Source organism: Myotis yumanensis, unplaced genomic scaffold (assembly GCF_028538775.1).
Source record: "Myotis yumanensis isolate MYYU_CA2020_CCGP unplaced genomic scaffold, mMyoYum1.0.hap1 SCAF_1, whole genome shotgun sequence".
NCBI classification, from domain to species: domain Eukaryota; kingdom Metazoa; phylum Chordata; class Mammalia; order Chiroptera; family Vespertilionidae; genus Myotis; species Myotis yumanensis.
The window spans coordinates 68,787,164-68,811,659 of NW_027223752.1; the positions used below are offsets into that span (position 1 = coordinate 68,787,164).

At 41.0% G+C, this 24,496-nt stretch overlaps 1 protein-coding gene across 3 annotated transcripts in view; it reads right to left on the reverse strand.

Annotated features, from left to right (window-relative positions):
* The window catches only part of CTDSPL2 (CTD small phosphatase like 2), a 95,233-nt gene that overhangs the window by 60,258 nt on the left and 10,479 nt on the right, over positions 1–24,496 (reverse strand). For all 3 annotated transcript variants that reach the window (XM_070423548.1, XM_070423557.1, XM_070423544.1), the window contains exon 2: positions 378–587. In XM_070423548.1, coding sequence (XP_070279649.1) covers positions 378–563 — 186 coding nt within the window. In that variant the 5' untranslated portion in view covers positions 564–587. The remainder of the gene's footprint in view (positions 1–377; positions 588–24,496) is intronic.

The window sequence follows — 24,496 nt, forward strand, 5'->3', positions numbered from 1 at the left end:
TTGGCAAATGTATGAATACAGATAGATCATCTCCCTAAGCAGACAATGTATTAATAATATTGAGAAATTTTACCTTTCCTTTGAAATAAAAAACAATGTGAGTAAAAGAAAAAATTCAAGTAAAAGAAATATATATTTTTTACTTCCTATAATACTATGCTGAAAAAAACCCCAGAAGATTAAGCAATCAGTTAAGTAAAATAAACAATGTTTTCTTAAACAGCCACTAAATATTTTGTATGTTAATACTCTTAAAACAACACCAAATGTTAATACTCTTAAGTGGGCTCTAGCAATATTAGATTTCTCATTTTTACATGTTTGAAAATAAACTACACTTTAATTTTAATGATGTAAGAACAAGGTAAAACCATTACCTTGGGTGTGCTTCCTTTAATGAATTTTTTAATTGAAGACAACAAGCCGGTTTCATTCTTCGGTGGTTTTTCTCCTCCTGTAGGTAGGCTATCATCAACTTCTGAATATTTCCTCTTTGCTCTGGCAGTGCGCTGTGTTTGGATTGGATTGGATTGCTGAGAAGCTTTCCGTGTTCTCAGCCTCATCTTTTATGGGTGCCACATGTAAAACTGTAAGAGAGAAATAACAAGGGTTATTAAAAACTTAATCTAGCATACCCACAGTTTTCCAGCTTATATAATAAAAACCTCTTGGTTAAAAAAGTCCAGGTTTCTAAGGGATTTAAATAAGAAATTAACATTTTATGCGACTGAACTTTATAGTATACACTACAGGCCCGGTGCACAAAAATTTGTGCACTCGGGGGGGGGGGGGGGGGTTCCCTCAGCCTGGCCTGTGCCCTCTTGCAGTCTGGGACCTATCAGGGGATGACCACCTGCTGGCTTAGGCCCGCTCCCTGGGGGATTGGGCCTAAGATGGCAATCAGACATCCCTCTGGCAGCCCGGCAGCCCTCGGAGGATGTCCACTTGCCAGCGGGGAGCAGGCCTAAACTGCAGTCGGACATCCTTAGCACTGCTGAGGAGGCGGGAGAGGCTCCCACCACCACCGCTGTACTGGCAGCCATCAGCCTGGCTTGTGGCTTGTCCCCATTGCCCTGTGAGAGCGCCCTGACCACCGGAGGGCAGCTCCTGCATTGAGCATCTGCCCCCTGGTGGTCAGTGTGTGTCATAGTGACCAGTCATTCCCAGTCCTTCTGCTGTTAGGGTCAGTTTGCATATTACCCTTTTACTATATAGGATAGAGGCCTGGTGCATGGGTGGGGGCCAGCTGGTTTGCCCTGAAGGGTGTCCCGGATCAGGGTGGGGGTCCCACTTGGGTGCCTGGCCAGCCTGGATGAGGGGATGATGGCTGTTTGCAGCTGGTCACACCCCCTTCAGGGTGGGGGATCCCCACTGGGGTGCCTGGCCAGTCTGGGTGAGGGGCTGAGGGCCGTTTTCAGGCTGGCGGGTGACTGAAGCTCCCAACCTCTCCTTTCTTTTCTTTTTTTTTTTTTTATTCTGGGATTCATTTACCTTCTATGGCTGTCACTGGAACTGAGAGCCGGCTTTAGCTCTAAGGCTCGGCTCCAGCTCTGAGGCCCAGCTGCTGAAAGCAGGTTTCTGGGCTTTGTTTAGCTTCTATAATTGCAACATTGTTTCTTAGAGTGCAGCTCAGAGGCTGGCAGCAGCAGGCGGGGAACCTTGGCTTCCTCCATCACTGGAGTAAGCAAGCCTCCTGTTCGCTTCAGCTGCGTGGCTGCCAGCCGCCATCTTTGTTGGCAGTTAATTTGCATATCACCCTGATTAGCCAATGGGAAGTGTGTCAGAGGTATGGTTAATTACCATGTTTGTCTATTATTAGATAGGATTATCCCAAGTAATCTTCCCATCTTTTGAAATTATACCCTGTGATTGAACACCACAGTGTGCATGCTCTCTACAGCACTATGTTGCCTCCATCCATGCCCACATTATCATTCATTTAACCATTCATTTATTCATTCAATAAGTTTTTCCTGAGCACCTACCACATTTGAGGCACTGGGCTAGGAAATTACCTAGTAAACAATAAACAAGATAGGGAAAATTTTGCCCTCTGGAACTCAAGATAGGGACAATTTTGCCCTCTGTAGTGGGAAAAAACCCTTCGTCAATAAATGAATTCCATTAGCACATTCTAATAATCAGCAATCATACAAGTGTAACAAGAAGTTAAATCATTTTTCAGGATTTGATCTTACCTTACTTAATGATACTTTAAAAACTGAATTCCCACGAGAAAGAACATATGAACCAATCTACTTGACTTCTCTCATTTTATCGATGAGAAAATAGGTGGCAAAACTGTCCCAAGACTTAGAAGTAGTTAAGAATATACCCTGAATTTTAGAATCTGTAAAACATAATACTAAACTTGGAATGAAGAGATGTGAATTCTAATCCTACCTCAATCATAGCTAAGCAATAGTCACAACTGTGTCTTTTAAACTGTATAAAGAATGCATACACTTATCTTACCACTCTGAGACTCAAAATAAAAAAGAAATTAGAAAACAATATAAAGTGTGGAGAACAATAAAATAACTCACAACAGTGAATGCATTTGTAGAAATTCTAAGCACTCTAAAGGTGTAGAAATGCCTGGCAATAGTTAAGGTCTTCACTGACCAATTAGGAAGCTTAAGAAATTGTGTCTTTACTAATTCAACATAATGGTCACAGAAAAAAAGTTAGAAACCTTTAAAATATATAAAAAAACTTTATACTACTATAGTATGCTATGCTATACTATACTATACCTACTTTAATAACAACAACAAAAAAACCATATCCCCCAAATTCAAGGGATTCACCAGAAGTTCCAAAATACCTTTCGAAATAATTTTTTTTTCCATCACCAAATGATACTCAGTTTTTTCCTTTTAATTTTTTTTTTTTTTAATCCTCATCCAAGGATATGTCTTGACTGATTTTTTAGAGAGAGAGAGAGAGAGAAAACACATCAATCAGCTACACGCCCCTCCCGGGGGTAAAACCCACAGTGCCCTGACCAAGAATCGAACCCTCAAACCTTTTGGCATATGGGACAACATTCCAATCAACTGAGCCACCCGGCCAGAGGCAAATGGTGCTCAGTTAAGTTGCTATCCCCAAATGAAATAAATATTGCCTTTTCTCCTAAAGAGTCAATGTTGACTTCTAAAGGGAGTTATCATTCAAGGCATGTATTATTTACCTAACTCTATTTACATTGCATACATTTGTCTTAATTCCTTTGGTCTTCAGCTCAGCATTTCTTAGAAAAGGAAAATTCCCATGCCATAAGTGCATAGAAGAATTTTTTTAAAAGAGTTATTTTTAATCAATTTCTATAGATATTTTTAAAAAGATTTTAGTCTTGAAACTTACCAAGACTTGTTTTACGGCTCACCACATGGCCTATCTTGGTGAACCTTGCATGTGAGATTAAAAAGTAGTGTTTTCTTCATCTGTGTGTGAGCAGTCAGTTTTGAAATTCCATGAGCGCTTGACTGCACTAGCCCTTTCAGACTTAAAAGTACACCTTTCACAACTCACCATCAGAATGGACAAAATCCCTCCACATTTCATAACTTTCTTGTTTAAATGTTGTCTTGCTTTCCAGCAAATACCCACTGGTTATTTTTTAATTCAGAGGACTTTTTCTCCTAAGCTTTCCCAGAACCTTCATTCTCTCCATGCAGAATGATCTAGCATTTTATATATACACTAGAGGCCCGGTGCACGGATTTGTGCACTGGTGGGGGGATCGTGGCCTGCCGGGATTGGCCAGCTATGGGAGCACCACTCATCCCGGTCAGCCAAGCGGTGCTCCCATTGTGGGAGCACACTGACCACCAGGGGGCAGTTCTTGCATTGAGCATCTGCTCCCTGGTGGTCAGTGCGCATCATAGCAACTGGTTGACCAGTTGTTCTGGTCATTCCACAGTTCAGTTGCTAGGCTTTTATATATATCTTATCTAAAGAAGAGTAATATGCAAATTGACCATCACTCCAACACACAAAGATGGCCGCCCCTATGTGGTCAAAGATGGCTGTCACAAGATGGCCAGCAGGGGGGGACAGTAGTGGGCGATCAGGCCAGCAGGGGAGGGCAGTTGGGAGGGACCAGGCCTGAAAGGGAGGGCAGTTGTGGGCGGTCAGGCCAGCAGGGGAGGGCAATTAGGGGTGACCGGGCTGGCAGGGGAGGGCAGTTAGGGGTAACCGGGCTGGTAGAGGAAGGCAGTTAGGGATGACTGGACCAGCAGGGGAGGGCAGTTGGGGGCGACCAGGCCGGCAGGGGAGGGCAGTTAAGAGCAATCGGGCTGGCAGGGGAGCAGTTAGGCGTCGATAAGGCTGGCAGGGGAGTGGTCAGGAGCAATCAGGCGGCAGGCAGGTGAGCGGTTGGAAGCCAGCAGTCCTGGATTGTGAGAGAGATCCCAGATTGGAGAGGGTGCAGGCTGGGCTGAAGGACACACAGCCACCCCCCCCACCCCCGCATGAATTTCGTGCACCAGGCCTCTAGTAGATACATATATATTTATACATATATACACTATGATATATATATGTACTTACTTGCTAGAGTTGAAGATTTTAATACCTCAATCTCAGTAATGGGTTGAAGTAGACAGAAGATCAACAAGAAAATGAAAGACCTGAACAATTCACTTGGCCTAAGAGAAATATATAAAACAACTCACTGCACAACATCAAAATAGATATTCTAAATTTACACACAAAACATTCTTCAGGAGAGACATGTTAGGACAAAAACCAAGTCTAAATAACTTTAAAAGGACTGAAACCATACAAGTATATTGTCTATCTATAATAATAAAAGCATAATATGCTAATTAGACCAGACAGCCGAACGACCTTCCGGACATCATTCCAGACATCCTTCCGGATGAAGCCACAGCAGCGGGGGCCTAGGCAGAGGTGGTTAGGGGCAATCAGGCAGGCAGGCGGAGAGGTTAGGGGCGATCAGGCAGGCAGGGGAGAGTGGTTAGGGACAATTAGGCCAGCAGGGGAGAGAGGTTAGGGGTGATTAGGCCAGCAGGGGAGCAGTTAGGGGCATCAGGCAGGCAGGCAGAGGGGTTAGGGGCAATCAGGTGGGCAGAAAGGTGAGCAGTTAGGAGCCAGCAGTCCCAGATTGCTAGAGGGATGTTTGAGGGGTCCCAGATTGGAAAAGTTGCAGGCTGGGCTGAGGGACCTGCCCCTCCCATGCACAAATTCCGTGCACCGAGCCTCTAGTATAATCTCATAAAAGACAAACATGCAAATTGACTGTACCTTCACTATGCCTTAAGCCACGCCCATGAGCCAATCAGAGCGACTATATGCAAATTAATCCAACCAAGATGGCGGCCGGCAGCCACAGAGCTGGAGCGAGCAGGAGGCTTGGTTGCTCCAGTGATGAAGGAAGCCACGCTTCCTGCCTGCCTACCCTGGCCAGCTCTGAGCTCCACTGAAGGCAACAAAGTTTCAATTATAGAAGGTAAATAAATTCCAGAATAAAAAAAGAAAAAGAAAAAAAGGAGAGGCTGGGAGCTTCCATCGCCGGTGGCTTGGCCAGCCTGAAAACAGCCCTCAGCCCCTCACCCAGACTGGTCAGGCACCCCAGTGGGGACTCCACACCCTAAAGGGGGTGTGACCAGCCTGCAAATAGCCATCAGCCCCTCACCCAGGCTGGCCAGGAACCCCAGTGGGGACCCCCATCCTGAAGGGAGTGTGATCAGCCTACAAACACCCATCAGCCGCTCACCCAGACTGGCCAGGTGCTGGGGTCCAGCCCCAGCAGGTCTAGGGGTCCCCAAAGGTGTGGACGGAGTCGGCGAAGAAGGAATGACAGGGAGACAGCCTTCAGTTGATCAGCACCCTAGCCAGGACCTCTAGCCAGGAACTCCAGCCAAGTTCTGGTCAGGATCTCCAGCGAAGTTCTGGTGCCATGTTCTCTCGCTAGGTTCTCCAGCCAGGTTCAGTCACCAGGTTCTAGTCAGGTTCTCTTGCCATGTTTTCTTGCTAGGTTCTGTCTCTAGGATCTGTGTCTAGGTTCTGTCCAGGATCTTTTGCCATATTCTCTCCCTAGGTTCTGTCTCTAGGTTCTGTGTCTAGGTTCTTCAGCCAGGTTCTGTCGCTAGGTTCTAGTCAGGTTCTCTTGCCATGTTTTCTTGCTAGGTTCTGTCTAGGATCTCCAGGCAAGTCCTGTCTCTAGGTTCTGTGTCCTGTTGTCTTGTTACATCTGTACTTATATCAGTTGATTCCAATCTATCAATCTCTATTCCAAAGGTTAGGGCGTTTCTTATCTCCATTCCAGGGAGTAAAGATTATGTAGCTTAAGTGTGATTGTTTGTAGTTAAAGTGATTACCCGCCTGGCACTTAGTTAAGGGGTTTTATCCCCTCCCTAACTTCAGGGAAAAATCCCTACCCGGGGAAACAACCTTTCTCGGAGAGGTGACCTTGGTTAAAACACACAGTGCCAAGAAGGTGAGCAAACATATTAAGAACAGTATGCCATATATGCCAGGTCCCTTGAAACAGCAAGGATGGACCGGCTCCCGGCAGCCAGGCACCCCAGCAGGACCCCCACCCTGATCTGGGACACCCTTCAGGGCAAACCAGCCGGCCCCCACCCATGCACCAGGCCTCTATCCTATATAATAAAAGGGTAATATGCAAACTTACCCTAACAGCAGAAGGACTGGAAATGACTGGTCACTATGATCACCAGGGGGCAGACGCTCAATGCAGGAGATGCCCCCTGGTGGTCAGTGCTCTCCCACAAGCCAGGCTGATGGCTGCCAGTACAGCGGTGGTGGTGGGAGCCTCTCCCGCCTCCTCAGCAGTGCTAAGGATGTCAGACTGCAACTTAGGCCTGCTCCCCACTGGCAAGTGGACATCCCCCGAGGGCTCCTGGCCTGCCAGAGGGATGTCTGATTGCCAGCTTAGGCCCAATCCCCCCCCCCCCCCCCGGGGAGCGGGCCTAAGCCAGCAGGTGGTCATCCCCCAAGGGGTCCCAGACTGCGAGAGGGCACAGGTCGGGCTGAGGGGACCCCCCCCCTCAAGTGCACAAATTTTTTTTTTTTTTAATGTTTTATTGATTTTCTACAGAGAGGAAGGGAGAGGGATAGAAAGTTAGAAACATTGATGAGAGAGAAACACCGATCAGCCGCCTCCTGCACGCCCCCCACTGGGGATGTGCCCGCAACCAAGGTACATGCCCTTGACCGGAATCGAACCCGGGACCCTTGAGTCCGCAGGCCGACGCTCTACCCACTGAGCCAAACCGGTTCTGGCTCAAGTGCACAAATTTTTGTGCACCGGGCCGCTAGCAATAATATAAAAGGCTAATATACAAATTGTCCCCTCGGGCGGGAGTTTGACCGACTGGGTGTTAGACATGCGCTGACCACAAGGGGGCGGCGTGGAATGTGGTGAGCGTTGGTGATGCAGTGCTGGCAGCGGCGGAAGTGGAGGCACTGCCAGCACTGATGGACTACGACGAGAGCGGGACTGTGGCAGGATGGTGGAACAGGTGAGTGGGCGGCGCCAGGCCAAGGCGAGTGCGAGCGGGGGCCCCCATTGCCCTGCTGGTCGCCCCAAAGACAGCGACCAGTGGCAGTGGTGGCGGGGGGCGGGGCCGGTGAACGGGTGGCTCCAGGCCAAGGAGGGTGCAAGCGGACGCCCAGGACGCCCTACCAGTCACCCCACAGATTGGCCCTGATTGCCGGACAGGCCTAGGGACCCTACCCATGCACGAATTTCGTGCACCAGGCCTCTAGTTTATAATAATAAAAGCATAATATGCTAATTAGGCCAGATGTCCTTCTGTCCTTCTGGACGAAGCTGGGGCTGCAAGGGAAGCCCGGGTCCCGGTTGCCAGAGGGAAGGAAGGCCTACTCTTACACGAATTTTGTGCATCAGGCCTCTAGTATCTCCAATAAAATCAGAAATCTCAAAAAGGAAATTTGAGAAATTAACAATTAGGCAGAAATTAAACAGCAAACTCCTAAATAACTACTGTGTTAAAGAAGAAATTACAATGGGAATTAGAAAATACTTCAAAAAGATGAATAAAAACAAAAACACAATATACCAAATTTTTGGGATGCCCAGAAAGCAGTGCTAAGAGCAATTTATTGGTAAACATAAAAGTCTTTATGTTAAAAAAAAAAGCCCCACCTCAAATCAATAATAAAACCTTCTACTTTAAGAAACTAGAAAGAGAAGCAAACTAAATCATCCAAAGCAAGCAGAAGGAAGGAAATAAAAGCAGAAATAGATCATTTAAAAGAAAAATCAATGAAGTTAAAAAAGCTGGTTCTCTGAAAAGATCAACAAAAATTTGACAAATATTTAGTTAGACTAGCCAAAAAAAGAGAGAAGACTCAACCTTTTCATTTAAGTAAAGAAAGAAGGGACATTAATATCAACTTTACAGATGTAAAGGTATTTTTTAGGGAATATTACCAACAATTGTACACCAACAAATTAGATAACCTAGATGAAATGACAAATTCCTAGACAGACACAATTAAACTGGACTCATGAAAAAATAGAAAATCTAAAAGGCTCGTAACAAGACTGAATTAGTAATAAAAAAATAAATAAAACTTTCCACAATGGAAAGCCCAGGGCCAGATGGCTTTACTAGTGAGTTTTACCACATGTTTAAGTAATTAATACTAATCCTTCTCAAAATCTACCAAAAAATTAAGGAACACCTCCCAACTCAATCTCTGAGGTCAGCATTACCTCAATACCAAAGTCAAAGACACTACCAGAAAAAAACCCTGTAGGTTAATTATGCCTTAGGAACACAGATGTAACATCCCAATAAAACACTAGGAAAACAAATACAGCTTAATAATAATAGGATTATGCACCATGACCAAATGGGATTTTATCCCAGGAAAGCAAGGGTGATGATAAACTTTAACCCTAACTCTAACCCTAACCAGCACATGAAAATCAATCGATATAATACACCACATTAAAAAAATAAAGGGAAAAGTCTACATAATCATTTCAATTGATGCATAAAAAATCTGACCAAACCAACACCCTTTCATAATAAAAACACCCAACAAACCAGGAATAGGAAGGAACTTCTTCAACCGAAAAAAAAGGCATCTATGAAAAACTCACAGCCAACATCATATTTCATAGTGAAAAACTAAATGCTTTACTCCTGAGATAAAAAAAATAAGCAAGATGCCCACTCTCACCACTTCTATTCAATCAGGCAAGAAAAAGAAATAACATGATCCTGTATAAAGAATAAACATAACAGCCCTAGCTGGTTTGGGCTCAGTGGATAGAGGGTCAGCCTGCAGACTGAAAGTCCCAGGTTCAATTCCGTCAAGGGCACATGCTGGGGTTGAGGGCTTGATCCCCAATAGGGGGTGTACAGGAGGCAGCCAGTCAATGATTCTCTCTCATCATTGATGTTTCTATCTCTCTCTCCCCTTTCCCTTCCTCTCTGAAAACAATAAAAATATATTTTAAAAAAATAATAAACATAAGAGCAAAAGCTAGATATAAACTTCATAAAAAAATTTTTTCTGTTCACGAAAAGACACCAGTAAGAAATTAAAAGTCATGCAACAAATTGGGATAATATTCACAAAGCACATATCTCTCAAAGTACACATGTGCAGAATATATAAAGAAATCCTAAAACACAAAAAGAAAAACCAGCTGATAGGAAAAATGAACAAAATATTTGAGGAGGCAGTTTGTAAAAGCTAGATGATAGAACACAAGTATATGAAATGCTACCCAATATTATCAATGCGAAGTACAAGTTAAAAATTAGAACAGCATACTAATGCACATCTGCTTAAATGGCAAAATTTAAAAAGACTAAAGAACAAATAGTAGCAAGGATGTGGAACAATGAGAAGTCTCATAATCTGCTGATGGCAATGTAAGGTTTTTGGTTAAAGGTTGTAATTTCTAATAAACAAGACCTAACCTTTTGATCCAATAAGTTCACTTCTAAGTTTTTAACCAAGAGAAAAATAAACATGTCCTACTCACGGCTTTATTTACAACTAGAGGCCTGGTTCACAAAATTCATGCACTGGGGAGGGGGAAGGGCGGGTCTCACAGTCCGGGACCCCTTGCTCCTCACCGCTCACCAGCAGCAGAGGAAGGAGAGGCTCCCGCCACTGCTGCTGCGCTCGCTAGCAATGAGCCCGGCTTCTGGCTGAGCAGTGCTCTCCCTGTGGGAGCGCACTGACTACCAGGGGTCAGCTCCTGCATTGAGTGTCTGCCCCCTGGTGGTCAGTGCACATCATAGCGACCAGTTATTCTGCCATTCGGTCTATTAGCATATTAGGGCATCTTACCTAATAATAGGCAAACATGTAAATTGACAGTCCCTCCGCTACGCTCACTAGCCAATCAGGAGAGTATGCAAATTAACCCAACAAAGATGGTGATCAATTTGCATACGTAGGCGCGAAGCACAGGAGCAAAGGCCTGGGTCCTGGGTGCCAGAGGAAAACCGGTGCCAGCAGCCAAGGGAAGGGAAGGCCTATTGCACGAATCTCTTCATGCAACGGGCCTCTATTATTATATAGGATAGTCCCAAACTGGAAAAAATGACAATGCCCAGCAGCAGAAAAATGAAGATGGTATTTTCATACAGTGAATAATCAGACACAGAAAGCAGCAATTACTAATATCAACTAACATAAAAGAATCTCACAGACATTATGCTGAGCAATGGCAGACACAAGAGTATGTTCGATGACACCGTTAAAAAAATATTAGGGGCAAAAATAGTATGAGAATAATATCAGAAGAGAAGTTGCCTTGGGAAAGGAAATGTCCTTTACTGTGATAGGGGTGTAAAAACTTATACATAAATCCAATGTGTTTCAAAGTATGTAAATTTTACCCTGTAAAAAGTTCTTAGAAAATATAACCACCAACCAGGCAGGAGGAAGTAGGGAGTGAGTAAGGTAGACACTCAACAAGAATGACAAAATGTTAATGACTACTAAAACTGATTGATAGTTATATGGGGATTAATAATACCATTCTGTTTACTTTGACATATACTTGGTATTTTCTATTAAACAATAACAACAAAACCAATCCTGACTGCCCTAACCGGTTTGGCTCAGTGGATAGAGCGTCAGCCTGCGGACTGAAAGGTCTCAAGTTCGATTCCGGTCAAGGACATGTACCTTGGTTGCGGGCACATCTCCAGTAGGAGGTGTGCAGGAGGCAGCTGATCGATGTTTCTCTCTCATCGATGTTTCTAACTCTCTATCTCTCTCCCTTCCTCTCTGTAAAAAATCAATAAAATATATATTTAAAAAAAAAATCAACCCTGACTACCAGAACTACTGACAGGGTTCCACATTTGAGAAGAAAATGCTGAATAAAACAAAAATATACAAACAAAAATGAGAAAAGAGAATATCTAGAAAAAGTTGGAAAGAGAAACACAAACTAAGCAATCTCAGAGAGCAATTCTCCATATTTTGGAACATTATAAGAAAACCACACCCTCGCTGATGTGACTCAGTTGGTTGAGTATTTTCCTGTGCACCAAGAGAGTGCAGGCTTGATTTGGTTTGATTCCCAGCTTGCCTGCCTCTCTAGCTCTTCCTTCCTTTCTTCCTTCCTTTCCTTCTCTCTCTACCCCCTCCCTCAGATTAAAAAAAAAACACATAGAAAGTCCCATTTAAGTCAAAAACTATCTTGAAACAAAACTTCTAAAAGTTCAGGAAAACAAGTTTTGTATTAAAAAGTAATAAAGCCCTGGCCGTTTTGGCTAGTGGTTAGAGTGGCCACCCGAACACTGAAGGGTCTTAGGTTCAGTTACCAATTGGAGCCTATATGGGAGGCAACCAATCTATGTATCTCTCTCACATCAATGTTTCTCTCTCTGTCTCTCCCACTCCCTTCCATTCTCTCTAAGAAACAAATCAATGGAAAAAATATCCTCGGATGAGAATTAACAACAACTTGATGTTGTCTATCTCCCCATTCCTCTCTAAAATAATTTTTTTTAAATTTTAAAATCTTTTTAAAAATTAAAAAAAAAAAGACAGGCCTAAGATCAGCAAAATAAAACAGTCTAGTATGTATTACTAGAACTTTACTAAACTTTAAGGAAGGGGGAGTGGGGGAGAGAAGAAACATCCTTTAGGCTTTTGAGAGAGAGAGAGGAGAGAGGAGAGAGGAGAGAGAGAGAGAGGAGAGAGAGAGAGAGAGAGAGAGACATCCTTTGGGGAAGAGACATCCTTTGAGCATTCACACCAAATGTAGGCAAACTGTTTTTTATAAACCCAGAGAGTAAATATTTTAGTCTTGCAGTCCATAGGAATAACAGTTATATAAAATTCAAATATCAGTGTCCAGAGTCATGGTCATTGGTTTCCATATTGTCTATGGCAATGCATAGCAAAAACAGTCAAACACAATATGTAAATGAATGGGTATGGCTGGATACAATACAATTATATTTGCAAAACCTGATATAGTTACACATTAAGTAACTTTAATTATTTTTTTTTAAATTTTGTTTTTATTGATTTTTTAGGAAGAGAGGAAGGGGTGGGGGGCATCAATTTGTTGATCCACTTATATATGCATTCATTGGTTGTTTCTTATATATGCCCTGACAGGGAACAAACCTACAACTTTGGTGGATCAGGATGATGCTACAATCAACTGAGCTACCAGACCAGGGTTCCTACTAAGTAACTCTATAATGGAAAGAAAAATAGACTATTCTGAATTTTTCAACAGCGACACTTTATGCCAGAAGAAAAACAGAGTAACATATTTAAATTACAATAATCAAGAAAAGAATATGTATACCAAGGATTTTATATCCAACAAAAATAAGTTACAAGAGAGATCCTAACCAGAACCTAGCCAGAGAGCATGGCAAAAGATCCTGGACAGAACCTGGCTACAGAACTTCACTGGAGAACCTAGACAGAACATGGCAAAAGAACCTGGATAGAACCTGGCTAAAGAACCTGGTGACTTAACCTGGCTGGAGAACATGGAGAACCTAGCGAGAGAACATGGCACCAGAACTTGGTTGGAGATCCTGACCAGAACGTGGTTGGAGTTCCTAACCAGAACTTCGCTGGAGATCCTGGAGGGAGAAACTCGCTATGCTGATGAACTGAAACCAGTTTCCATGTCATTCATTCTTCGCTGACTCCGTCCACACCTTTGGGGACCCCTGGACCCGCTGGGGTTGGACCCCAGCAGTATCTCACTCATAAAATGGCGATAATATCTGCTTTGCAATTATTAGAGACACCTTTGAAGTTGTAAATGAGGCTATTTAAAAGGATACTGTACAGTATACCGTAATATACTGTATTAAAACATTATATAAATAAAAATATTATACGAATAAAAAAAAAAGTTACAAGAATAATGGCCACAGACAAACTATTATCAGTATGCAAGAATTCTGGGAATATTGTGCCAAAGGAGGCCTTCCTGAAAAACCTAATAGAGCACTTCAGAAAATCAAATTTACTACAAATACTGCATAAAAACTGATGATGAGCATCAAGCACAAAAAAATGTAGTTACCAATACAACTAAAATAAAATGAAGGTTGAAAAGAAGAGAATATAATATGTAATGGCTATTTTTTTGACAATGTAAATATAGACCCAACTATTTAAAAGTGAGGGAAGAATGAGAACAGCACAGCAAAAAAAAAAAAAAAAGAGTATATAAGGCGTTAGTAATCAAATGTATGGTGAAAGTGCTGGCATTGTTATTTTGAGACTGTTGTGAGATAAATCTACTTAGCCTTTAGATTTCTAATCCAAGTCTGTCATCCACTGAATCCTTGAGAAACAAGACATAGTTTGGAAAAAGACAGAGATTTAAGAAAGAGAAGTTAAAATCCCTGGAATTCTGACTCTGGCCAAGTTAAAAGGGCAAAAAACCCTCTCCTAAAAAGCAACCACACGGGTGGACAAAATGACAAAAACTATTTCAGTAATGTGGAAATCAACCAGAGGCATACAACAATTTGAGAATGCTTATAAAACTGCTCAACGTGGGGTAAGAACATTGAGAAGTTTGTGCCACTCTTGTCTGGGGCTGCTCCAGTCTCTTATGCTCCCACCTGCAAGAGCAGATGATTTTGGCAAGCTGAGAGGACTGGCAGCATTGAAGTCACCATAAAGAGAGACTCACATGATTTAGAGAGTTTGACAATGACCACACTCAGTGGTATCATCAATATAAGCTATAATTTTGGGATAAGAGATCATTTCTGTGGCAGGCAAACTGAGTGCCAACAGCTCTACTAGCCTGAAGTTGAAGGGGTTGTTGGGACAACCATATTGCTGGCTGAGGCAGCTCACATGCACAGCAGAGACCAAGAAGGCCCAAATTATCTACACACTCTTGGCCAACCTGTGGCTGCACATATGAATGCAGTAGATATGAAATGGATCAATGAAAAATAAAAGCTGGGATAGACTTGGAAAAGGCCTGAACTTCGAATGTGCATCTCACAAAAATCCATAGGCAGAGGAAGAAGCCTTATTGTGCAAGATGTTTGAGCACAATATGTGTCGGATCACTAGCTGAACCACAAAACTATGCAGACACAGGGGGCTGCCCTAGTATGCCAAGCATAAAACAAGAATTTTTTATTAAGTGGGTGCAGACTTGCAGGAAGATAGAATTCATAGATTTTGCCTGTGGAAGTTAATAAACAAATAACCTTCAAGATTCTGAATCCAGAGTGGCTACAATATTATCTAAAATGAACAGTTTTCAACAACAAATTATGACATGCAAAGAAACAGGAAAATATGACTCAAGCTCAGGAGGGGAAAAATGCAGTGAATATGTATTATATACCAGGCTTACAACAACTCAAGGAGAAGTACAGGTAAACAATCTATATAAGACAAAATTCACTCTTGATCCCTTATAAGTTTGAGAAATTTCTATTTCTGGTAGCAATATTTAGCATTTTCTGATTATAAAATATATATCGTTAGCAAATTTTAAAAGCACAGAAATATAGGGGGAAAGCTCACATAATTCCTTAATCTAGAAATAACTGAAATGAGAGTATATACTAATATTACTCTGCTTGTTTAAATATTTTTAATCAATAGGATTACACTACAAGGAGAATGATAGACCTGTTTTCCCTCTTTTATACTATGAACTCCTTGCCAATGTTCTTTTAAAAATCTGAAAACATAATTTTTAATGGCCACATACTATTCCAATATACAGATAAATGTTCTGTAATTTACACAATTACTGACTGACCTATTGAAAATTAAGTTGTTCATAATTAATAATAACACCTCAAATGTAATAATTTTGTACATAAATTTCAGTCCATATTTTTTATTCTTTCCTTAAGATAGTTTTTTAGAAGTGATTTATTAGGTCAAAGATTATTAACATTTGGTAGTACCTCTTAGAAATACTAAAAAACTGCTATTTAGAAAGATGGTTTCACCAGCAGAATATAGAAAGTGCCTATATAGCTGAGTCATGCACAACAGAATTTATTTTTACTCTTTAAATTGTTTGGTAATTGAAACTAAAAATTATTTTAAATTATAGTCATAAATAGTAAAACTAAAGGCTTTAATTATATTTATAGGCTACAATCTATTTCCCATTTTGTTATGTGCCTGGGAATGCCCTTTTCTCATTTTTTTCTAAGAATTAACCTTCCCAACCAAAGCAGAAATCTCTCAGGTAGCACTCCTTTCTAACGGTAGCCTAGAATCTGCTTGAATGATTAAGGAAACTTGGAAACTCACCACTACATAATGCAAATATTTTAAAATGTTAAATGAGTTCTAAAATAAAAATATTTTAAACTGAACTGAATAAAACCTGCAAATATGTACTGCCAATTCCCATACTTAATAATAAAAAAAAAAAACCTCTAAGAATTTAACTCTAGCAACTTGGTTAAAGCATAATTCTACTTGTCTTAACCCCAAAGTTTAAATTGTTTTTCATTTTAACACAGGAATAGATATATAACTTTTTAAAGTTTGCCACTTTGACTTAATTTACAGGTTTTTTGTTTGTTTTTATAATTTTTTTATTGATTTCAGAGAGGAAGAGAAAGGGAGAGATAGAAACATTTATGAGAGAGAATCACCAATTGGCTGCCTCTTGCATGCCCCCTACCAGGGAATAGAGTCCGGGTATGTGCCCTTGACCAGAATGGAACCTAGGAACCTTCAGTCCACAGGCCGATGCTCTATCTACTAAGCCAAACCAGGTAGGGCTTAATTTACAGTTTACATAAGCGGTTCTCAACCTGTGGGTCGCGACCCCTTTGGGGGGTCTAACGACCCTTTCACAGGGGTCGCCTAAGACCATCGGAAAACATATGTATAATTACATATTGTTTTTGTGATTAATCACTATGCTTTAATTATGTTCAATTTGTAACAATGAAATTGGGGGTCACCACAACATGAGGGACTGTATTAAAGGGTCGCAGCATTAGGAAGGTTGAGAACCACTGGTTTAGATATTTGCATTATTCCTGCCTCAACGCCCCAAAACAATGGACTATATTTAAAACTTTAAAAAATAATCTATATTTCAAAAAACCTCAATAAATATTTGCTAAATTTATTCTCTTGCATTTCCTGCAAATTATTAAAATCCTAAAGTAAAGGCTTAAATGCGTTTACCTGCATACTGAAACAGAATCCAAGCAAGTATACTACCAAAGCACTGAGAAGTATTGTCAACTTCAGAAAACCAACCGTTAACCTATTCTTTTAAAACATAAAGTACCCATTTTAACTACATTTGCCTGAACACAGAAAAGGTTAAATGATATAAAACCAACAGCTATTCTTTGTTAACAGCTATGTGCAAGGCACTGTCCTAAGTGCTTTCACAGATTGTATCTGGCTTACCATGGTCAACTTAAAATTTTTTTGACTTTACCATAGTGTGAAAGTGACATGCATTCAGTAGAAAATGTACTGCAAATTTTGAGTTTTCATTGTTTCCCAGACTAGTAACATTTAGCACAGCCAGTCACAGCTCCTAGTCAACCATGCAATAATGAGGCTAAACAACTGCTACATGTACTAATTAATACAATCATTCTATACCCATACAACCATTGTTTTTCACTTTCAAATACAGTATTCAATAAATTACAAGATATTCAACACTTTATTATTATTATAGGCTTTGTTCTGAGCATAATTAAGGTAGGTTAGGCTACGTTATGATATATGGCAGGTTAGTTTATTATAAATGCATTTTTGACTTAATTATATTTTCAACTATGATAGGTTTGCTGGGACTGTACATCAAAAAAGATCTGCAACAAATTATTTCACTTAATATTTTCAACAATATAAAGTAGTGTCCATTATTTCCATTTTATGATTGAGAAAAATGAGGTAGAGATGGCAGAAGTGTTTTAAGTAATAATTTCTGGATATTATCATTAAATTTAACCAGCAATGTAAAAACTATATTTATCACCAACAAAAACATCTAATTAAAAAGTCACCAAAAATTCTAATCTCCCATTTCCCTCTAACGTGTTGTTATTGTTGTTGTTTTAAAATATATTTTAATTGATTTCAGAGAGAAAGGGAGAGGGAGAGATAGAAACATCGATGATAAGAGAGAATCATTGATTGGCTGCCTCCTGGGATTGAGCCAGCAACCCGGCATGTGCCCTTGACTGGAATCAAACAGGGAATCTTCAGTCTGCAGGCCCACGCTTTATCCACTGAGCCAAACTGGACAGGGGTGGTGTTGTTTTTAACTTCTACTCTTTTTCTAAATAGTCATTCACAATGGGTGATTTTCGTGGGAAACAGGGTCAAACAGCAAACATCTACATTTACAAACTGGCACTTGGAAGCTCAAAATCAAACTTCTCATAAATAGAATATTACAACTGGGGTTTAGAGTTCCAGGGCAGCTCCTATGACATATTTTTACCCATAATATAACTAAAAAGAGAAATCTAGAACCTAAACACTTATACAAACAATGCAAACACTATATTCTATAACTCAACACAAGGCCTAACAGTACCCACATTTATCACTATAGAACCCTAGCACTGGGGAAAACTGGATATCCAATGCAAAACAAACAAACAAACAAAAAAGAAGTTGGATCCTTATCTTTCACCATATACAAAAATTAACAAAAAATGGACCAAAGACCTTAAGAGCTAAAACAATAAAATTTTTAGAACACAGCTTTGGATTTGATAGTGATTTCTTGGATATGACATCAAAAGCACAGACAACAAAATAAAGGGGGGGACAAAAAGATAAATTGGACGGCACCAAAATTAAAACTTTTGCCCTCGCCAGGTGGCTCGGGTGGTTGGAAAGTTGTCCAGTAGACCAAAAAGGTTGGGGGTTCAATCCCCAGTCAGGACTCGTATGGAAGGCAACCAATCAATGTTTTTCTCTCACATCAATGTCTCTCTCTCCTTCTCCCTTCTTCTCTCTCTAAATTCAATAAACATGTCCTTGGGTAAGGATTAAAAAAAGAAATTAAAAGTTTTGCACATCAAAGGATACTATCAACAGAGTGAAAAGGCAACCTATGAAATGGGAAAAAATGTGCAAATCATATCTCATAAGGGGTTAATATCCTAAATATATAAATATTTTAAAGCTTCTATAATTCAAAAACAAAAAACTCAAATCAAATATGGGCAAAAACATTTCTCCAAAGAAGACATATAAATGGTCAATAAGCAATGAAGAAATGCTCAACATCACTTAACCATTAAGGAAAATGCAAATCAAAACCACAATAAGATTCTTCTTTTCACCCACCAAAATGGCTATTATCAAAAAACAGAAAAAGAAACAAAAATTAAACAAAAATTTTTTTAAAAAATGAAACAAACAAAAACAGAAATTAAGTGTTGGTGAGGATGTGCAGAAATTGGAATCCTTGTGCATTGCTGATGGAAATGAAATGGTGCAGCCATTGTGAAAAATACCATGGCAGGAGTATTTGAGATCTGGCTCTCTGACATATTTTGTCAGTTTGGCTTAAATAAACTCTTACACAAAAATTCTCTTAAAAAAATACTATGGCAGTTCCTCAAAAAAAATTAAACATAGAATTACCATATGATCTAGAAATTCTATTATGTATATATTCCAAAGAACTGAAAGCAGGGACTTGAACAGATATTTGTATAACTATATCCATAACAGCATTACTCACAGAAGTAAAAGTGTCTATCAACAAATAAATGGGACAGCCCAGCTGGTGTGGCTTAGTGGTTGAGCGTCAACACGCATACACCAAGAGGTCGCCAGTTTGATTCCCAGTCAGGGCAAATGCCAAGGTTGTGGGCTCAATCCCCAATAGGGGGCATGCAGGAGGTGCCAATCGATGTTTCTCTCCATCCCTCTCCCTTCCTCTCTCTAAAATCAATAAAGATTTTTTTTTAAAGTTCATTTAAAAAAACCCCACACATACAAATAAGTGGATAAACAACATATAGTATATATACAAGGTGAAATATTATTCAGCCTTAAAAAGGAAATTCTGGGCCCTTGCCAGGTAGCTCAGACTGTGAGTGTCATCAGATGCACCAAGGTTGCGAGTTCCATCCCTAGTCAGGGCACATACAAAAAGCAACGAATGAATGCATAGAGCAACAAAACAAACTGATGTTTCTCTCTCTCCCCTGCCCTTCATCTCTCCAAAATAAAAAAATAAAAATAAAGGAAATTCTGGAAAATACTACAACATGAATGAATCTTGAGGACACTATGCTAGCCAAGTAAAATAAGTGTCACAAAAGAACAAATATTGTACTTCATTTATATGAGATACCTAAAATAGTCAAATTCATAGAGACAAAACAAAGCAAAAATGGTGGTTTCCAGGGAATAGGGAAAAAGGGTAAAGAGGGTTACTGTTTAATAGATATGGAGTTTCAGTTTGGGAAGATGAAAAGTTCTGGTAGTGGATAGTGGTAATGGTTGCACAAGATGAATATACTTAACTAGAGGCCCGGTACATGAAATTCATGCACTAGGGGGGGGGGGGGGGGGGGGGGGGGGATTTGTCCCTCAGCCTGACCTGCACCCTCTGCATCAAGGGATGTCCGACTGCTGGCTTAGGCCCGCTCCCCATGAGCCAACAGTCAGACACCCCACTTGCAGTCGGGGACCCCCTCATTCCTTACCACCTGCCTGCTCGCTGCTCCTTACCGCTGAGCTCACTGCTCCTTAGCACTGCTATGGAGGCGGGAGAGGCTCCCACCAACACCGCTGCACACACCAGCCATGAGTCCAGCTTCTGGCTGAGGGGCACTCCCCCTGTGGGAGCGAACTGACCACCAGGAGGCAGCTCCTGCGTTGAGCGTCTGCCCCCTTGGGGTCAATGAGTGTCATAGCGACTGGTCATTCTGGTCATTCCACCATAACGGTCGCTTAGGCTTTTATTCTAGACTAGAGGCGGTGCACAAAATTTGTGCACAGGTAGGGTCCCTAGGCCTAGCCGGTGATCAGAGCTGATCTGTGGTGCAACCAGCAGGGCGATAGGGATCCCCACTCTCACCTTGGCCTGGCGCTGTCCACTCACCAGCCCTGCCCCCCCGGTGCTGATCACCGTCTGTGGGGAAACCGGTAGGGCGATAGGGGCCCCCACTTGCACCCGCCTTGGCCTGGCACCACCCATCTTTGGGGTGGCCAGCGGGGCGATCAGGTACCCCGTTCTACCTGCCTTGGCCTGGCACCACCTGCTCACCTGCTCCACCATCCCACCACAGTCCCGCTCTCATCGGGGCTGGCAGTGAGTCCATTGCCGCCTGCCATGTTCCACACTGCCCCCTGGTGATCAGCGCATGTCTAACTCCCAGTTGGTCGAACTCCCTCCAGTGGGGACAATTTGCATATTAGCCTTTTATTATATGGACTAGAGGCCTGTTGCACGAAGAGATTCGTGCAATAAGCCTTCCTTCCCCTGGCTGCCGGCACCGGTTTTCCTCTGGCACCCAGGACCCAGGTCTTTGGTCTGGCCGCAGCGAGGCTTGGCTTCAGTCTTCACTCCAGCCAGAGCCTTCAGCCTTCACTCCACACCTGCGTATGCAAATATTTGTTGGGTTAATTTGCATAGTCACTCTGATTGGCTGGTGGGCGTACTGGAGTGGCACCAATTTGCATGTTTCTCTTTTATTAGTGTAGATACCACTGAAATGTACATTTTATTTATTTATTTATTTTTTAAACCTCACCTGAGGATATTTTTCCATTGATTTCTAGAGAGAGTAGGAGAGAGAAGGAAAGTGAGAGAGAAATAGTGATGTGAGAGAAACACATCGATTGGCTGCCTCCTGCATGTGCCCTGACCAGGGAGGAGCTTGCAACCAAGGTACATGCCCTCGACCAGAATCGAACCCAGGACCCTTTGGTTCACAGGCCAACCCACTATCCACTGAGTCAAACCGGCTAGGACTGTACATTTTTAAATGGTTAAAATGGTTCATTTTATGTTATGTATATTTTACCACAACTTAGAAAAACTAACTAGAGATCTCCATCCCTTTTTCTAAGCCATTAATGATAGTATAAGGTAAAGGTTTCCATTAGGGTGACAGACAAGGGACACTGGAATGGGAAAACAATTTTTTTCCCCTTTTAAAATAAAATACAGTGAAAAGTGGAAGGATAGGTAGAATGGGAACCGAAGATATACCAAAAGGTACCAAGTAAAATTTGCCTTCCTATTCTGCCTTTTAAATATTTACTTCTTGCAAAACATGACAAAATAACCTATAGGAAAAAAAAAAAAAAGGATCAGGTATATAAAGTATAGAAACATTTCATCTAAATTTAGGATTAAAAATTCAGTATATTGCCGAAACCGGTTTGGCTCAGTGGATAGAGCGTCGGCTTGCGGACTGAAAGGTCCCAGGTTCGATTCCGGTCAAGGGCATGTACCTGGGTTGCGGGCACATCCCCAGTAGGAGATGTGCAGGAGGCAGCTGATCGATGTTTCTCGCTCATCAATGTTTCTAGCTCTCTATCTCTCTCCCTTCCTTTCTGTAAAAAATCAATAAAATATATTTTTAAAAAATTCAGTATATACTTGGTTTTTCTGGGCATTTCATAACAGGAAATGAAACAGAAGGATAAGCAGGGTTGGGAAGAAGAGGGGTTCTGGGAAAAAAACAACAAAAACTGTAGGAGGCACTGATCACAAGATAGTCTGGAGGGAACCGCAGTGTTTAGGGAAGAGAAAAATGAAATCTATGGCCAGTTGGGGGATTATTCTCTTTTCTTTACAATAAATCTAGCCAATTTGAATGCTTTCCTTTGGTCTAAACCAGCGATTTTCAACCTTTTTCATTGCATGGCACACAAAGACTAATTACTAAAACTGCAGTACACCAAAAATATATTTTTTGCTGATCTGACAAAACAAATAGGTATAATTTTGATTCATTCACACTGGATGGCTATTGTTGTGCTGGATGTTGTCATTTTTTAATCTGACAATCTAAGGGAAAGGAAGTCAGTGTCACTGACTAAACCAGCGGTTCTCAACCTGAGGGTCTTGACCCCTTTGGGGGTCGAACAACCCTTTCACAGGGGTCACCTAAGACCATCGGAAAACACATATATAATTACATGTTGTTAGTGTGATTAATCACTATGCTTTAATTATGTTCAATTTGCAACAATGAAATTGGGGATCATCACAACATGAGGAACTGTATTAAAGAGTCACGGCATTAGGAAGGTTGAGAACCACTGGACTAAACAGTCAGGTATTGCATGTTTTATAAATTCTTGCAGCACACCAGTTGAAAATCGCTGTTCTAAACCAAGGAGAAGAAAAGAGAGTTTTTCCCAATGTACCTGAGTCCAAAGAAGTCACAGAATCATAAATTACAGATCCAGAAAATAGAGGAGAGCACTTCTGACTAATTGGAGTTTTGTCTAAAGATCCATTTATATGCATTAACTGGGCTCTGCCTATGCAATAGAAAGCTAGAAAAAAAATGCCTAACAACAAAACTGAATAACAAAACTAAACTTCTTGAATCCATCAGGAGCTAAGGACTTAAAGGCAACCAAATACAGAGCCAACAAAAGACAAGCCCTTCCTGGGGAGAAAGGATGTAAACACTGGCTCACAGGTAGCAGAACAAGTGAAGAGATGGTGGTACCATAAAAGTATGTAAAAAATTTTAATCTAAAATTGTTAATAAACTTGTGGGGGCTAGCATAGCATGTAGTTCCTGAGTTATAGACACAACAGGAATTCAAATCTATCTGTAGCATCTTCACCAGACTTCCACCAGGTGCTCACAATATGGGAACATGAGACTGGACAGTCTTCCTCTGTGGTGGAAAACTTACCAATTCGTTTCTATGAAATCAGTATTACCACGATACCAAAACCAAAAACAACACATATTAACTGGGCCAAGTACAGGTCAGTAATTGCCTATATAACAACATATGCAATAACCTAATTTTCTTACCCAAACTTAAAATATAAAGGGAAGAATTTTAAACATACATATATGGCCCCGTCTTGATAATCCTATTCATGTTAAAACTTAATACATCTTCTAGGTCAGGGGTGGGCAACCCCTGGCACGCGTGCCAAACATGGCACGCCAGTAACTTTTGCTGGCACGCGAAACCCTCTCTTATAATCTTCCATTTACAATTTTTGTGAACATTTGAACGACTTAAATGTTAAATTACAAGGAACTGGCAAGACACTTGATGTTATGTTTGGTTACATAAAGGCTTTTGAAAAGAAACTGGAAGTCTTTGAGGCACATCAAAGACCTCCCAAAAGATGACAGAACAGACTGTCAAAGCCTTCAAAAGCTGTTTTTAAACATCATCGAGTCAACTATTGAGCAGTTCTCCTCAAGATTTGCGAAATTCAGACAATTGGAAGAGACAGCAAAATTCATGAGGCTTCCAGACAGCATGAAACTGGAGGAACTAAACTTACAAATGTTTTCATGAATAGACATGGCTGACTCTGAAATGCAGTTGATTGAATTTCAGAGTAGCTCAATTTGGAAGCAGAAATTTATTGACCTTAGAGTTGACTTGGAAAACATTGAAAAAAAGCGATTAGAGACAGGAGTACCAGAGACAAGTGTCAAAAATGAACTATTGAGGACTTGGAATGCCATTCCAGAAAATTTTTTTGTTTAAAAAACTTTGCAACAGCGTTACTCTCCATGTTTTCATCCACATACGCTTGTGAATCTTTGTTCTCAGTGATGAATTTTGTTAAGTCTCGTAATAGGAGTAGCCTGATGGATGAAAGTAGTAGCTCATGCATATCTCTGAAGGTCACGAAATATAAACCTGATGTAAAATCTCTGTCATCAGTGATGCAGCAGCAAAAGTCCCACTGATAATATCAAATGGAGTCATAAAGTTTTCTGTTGGACTATCAGTGTACATGTATACATTAAAAAATAAATGTATTTTTCATCATCATATACTGTGTTTT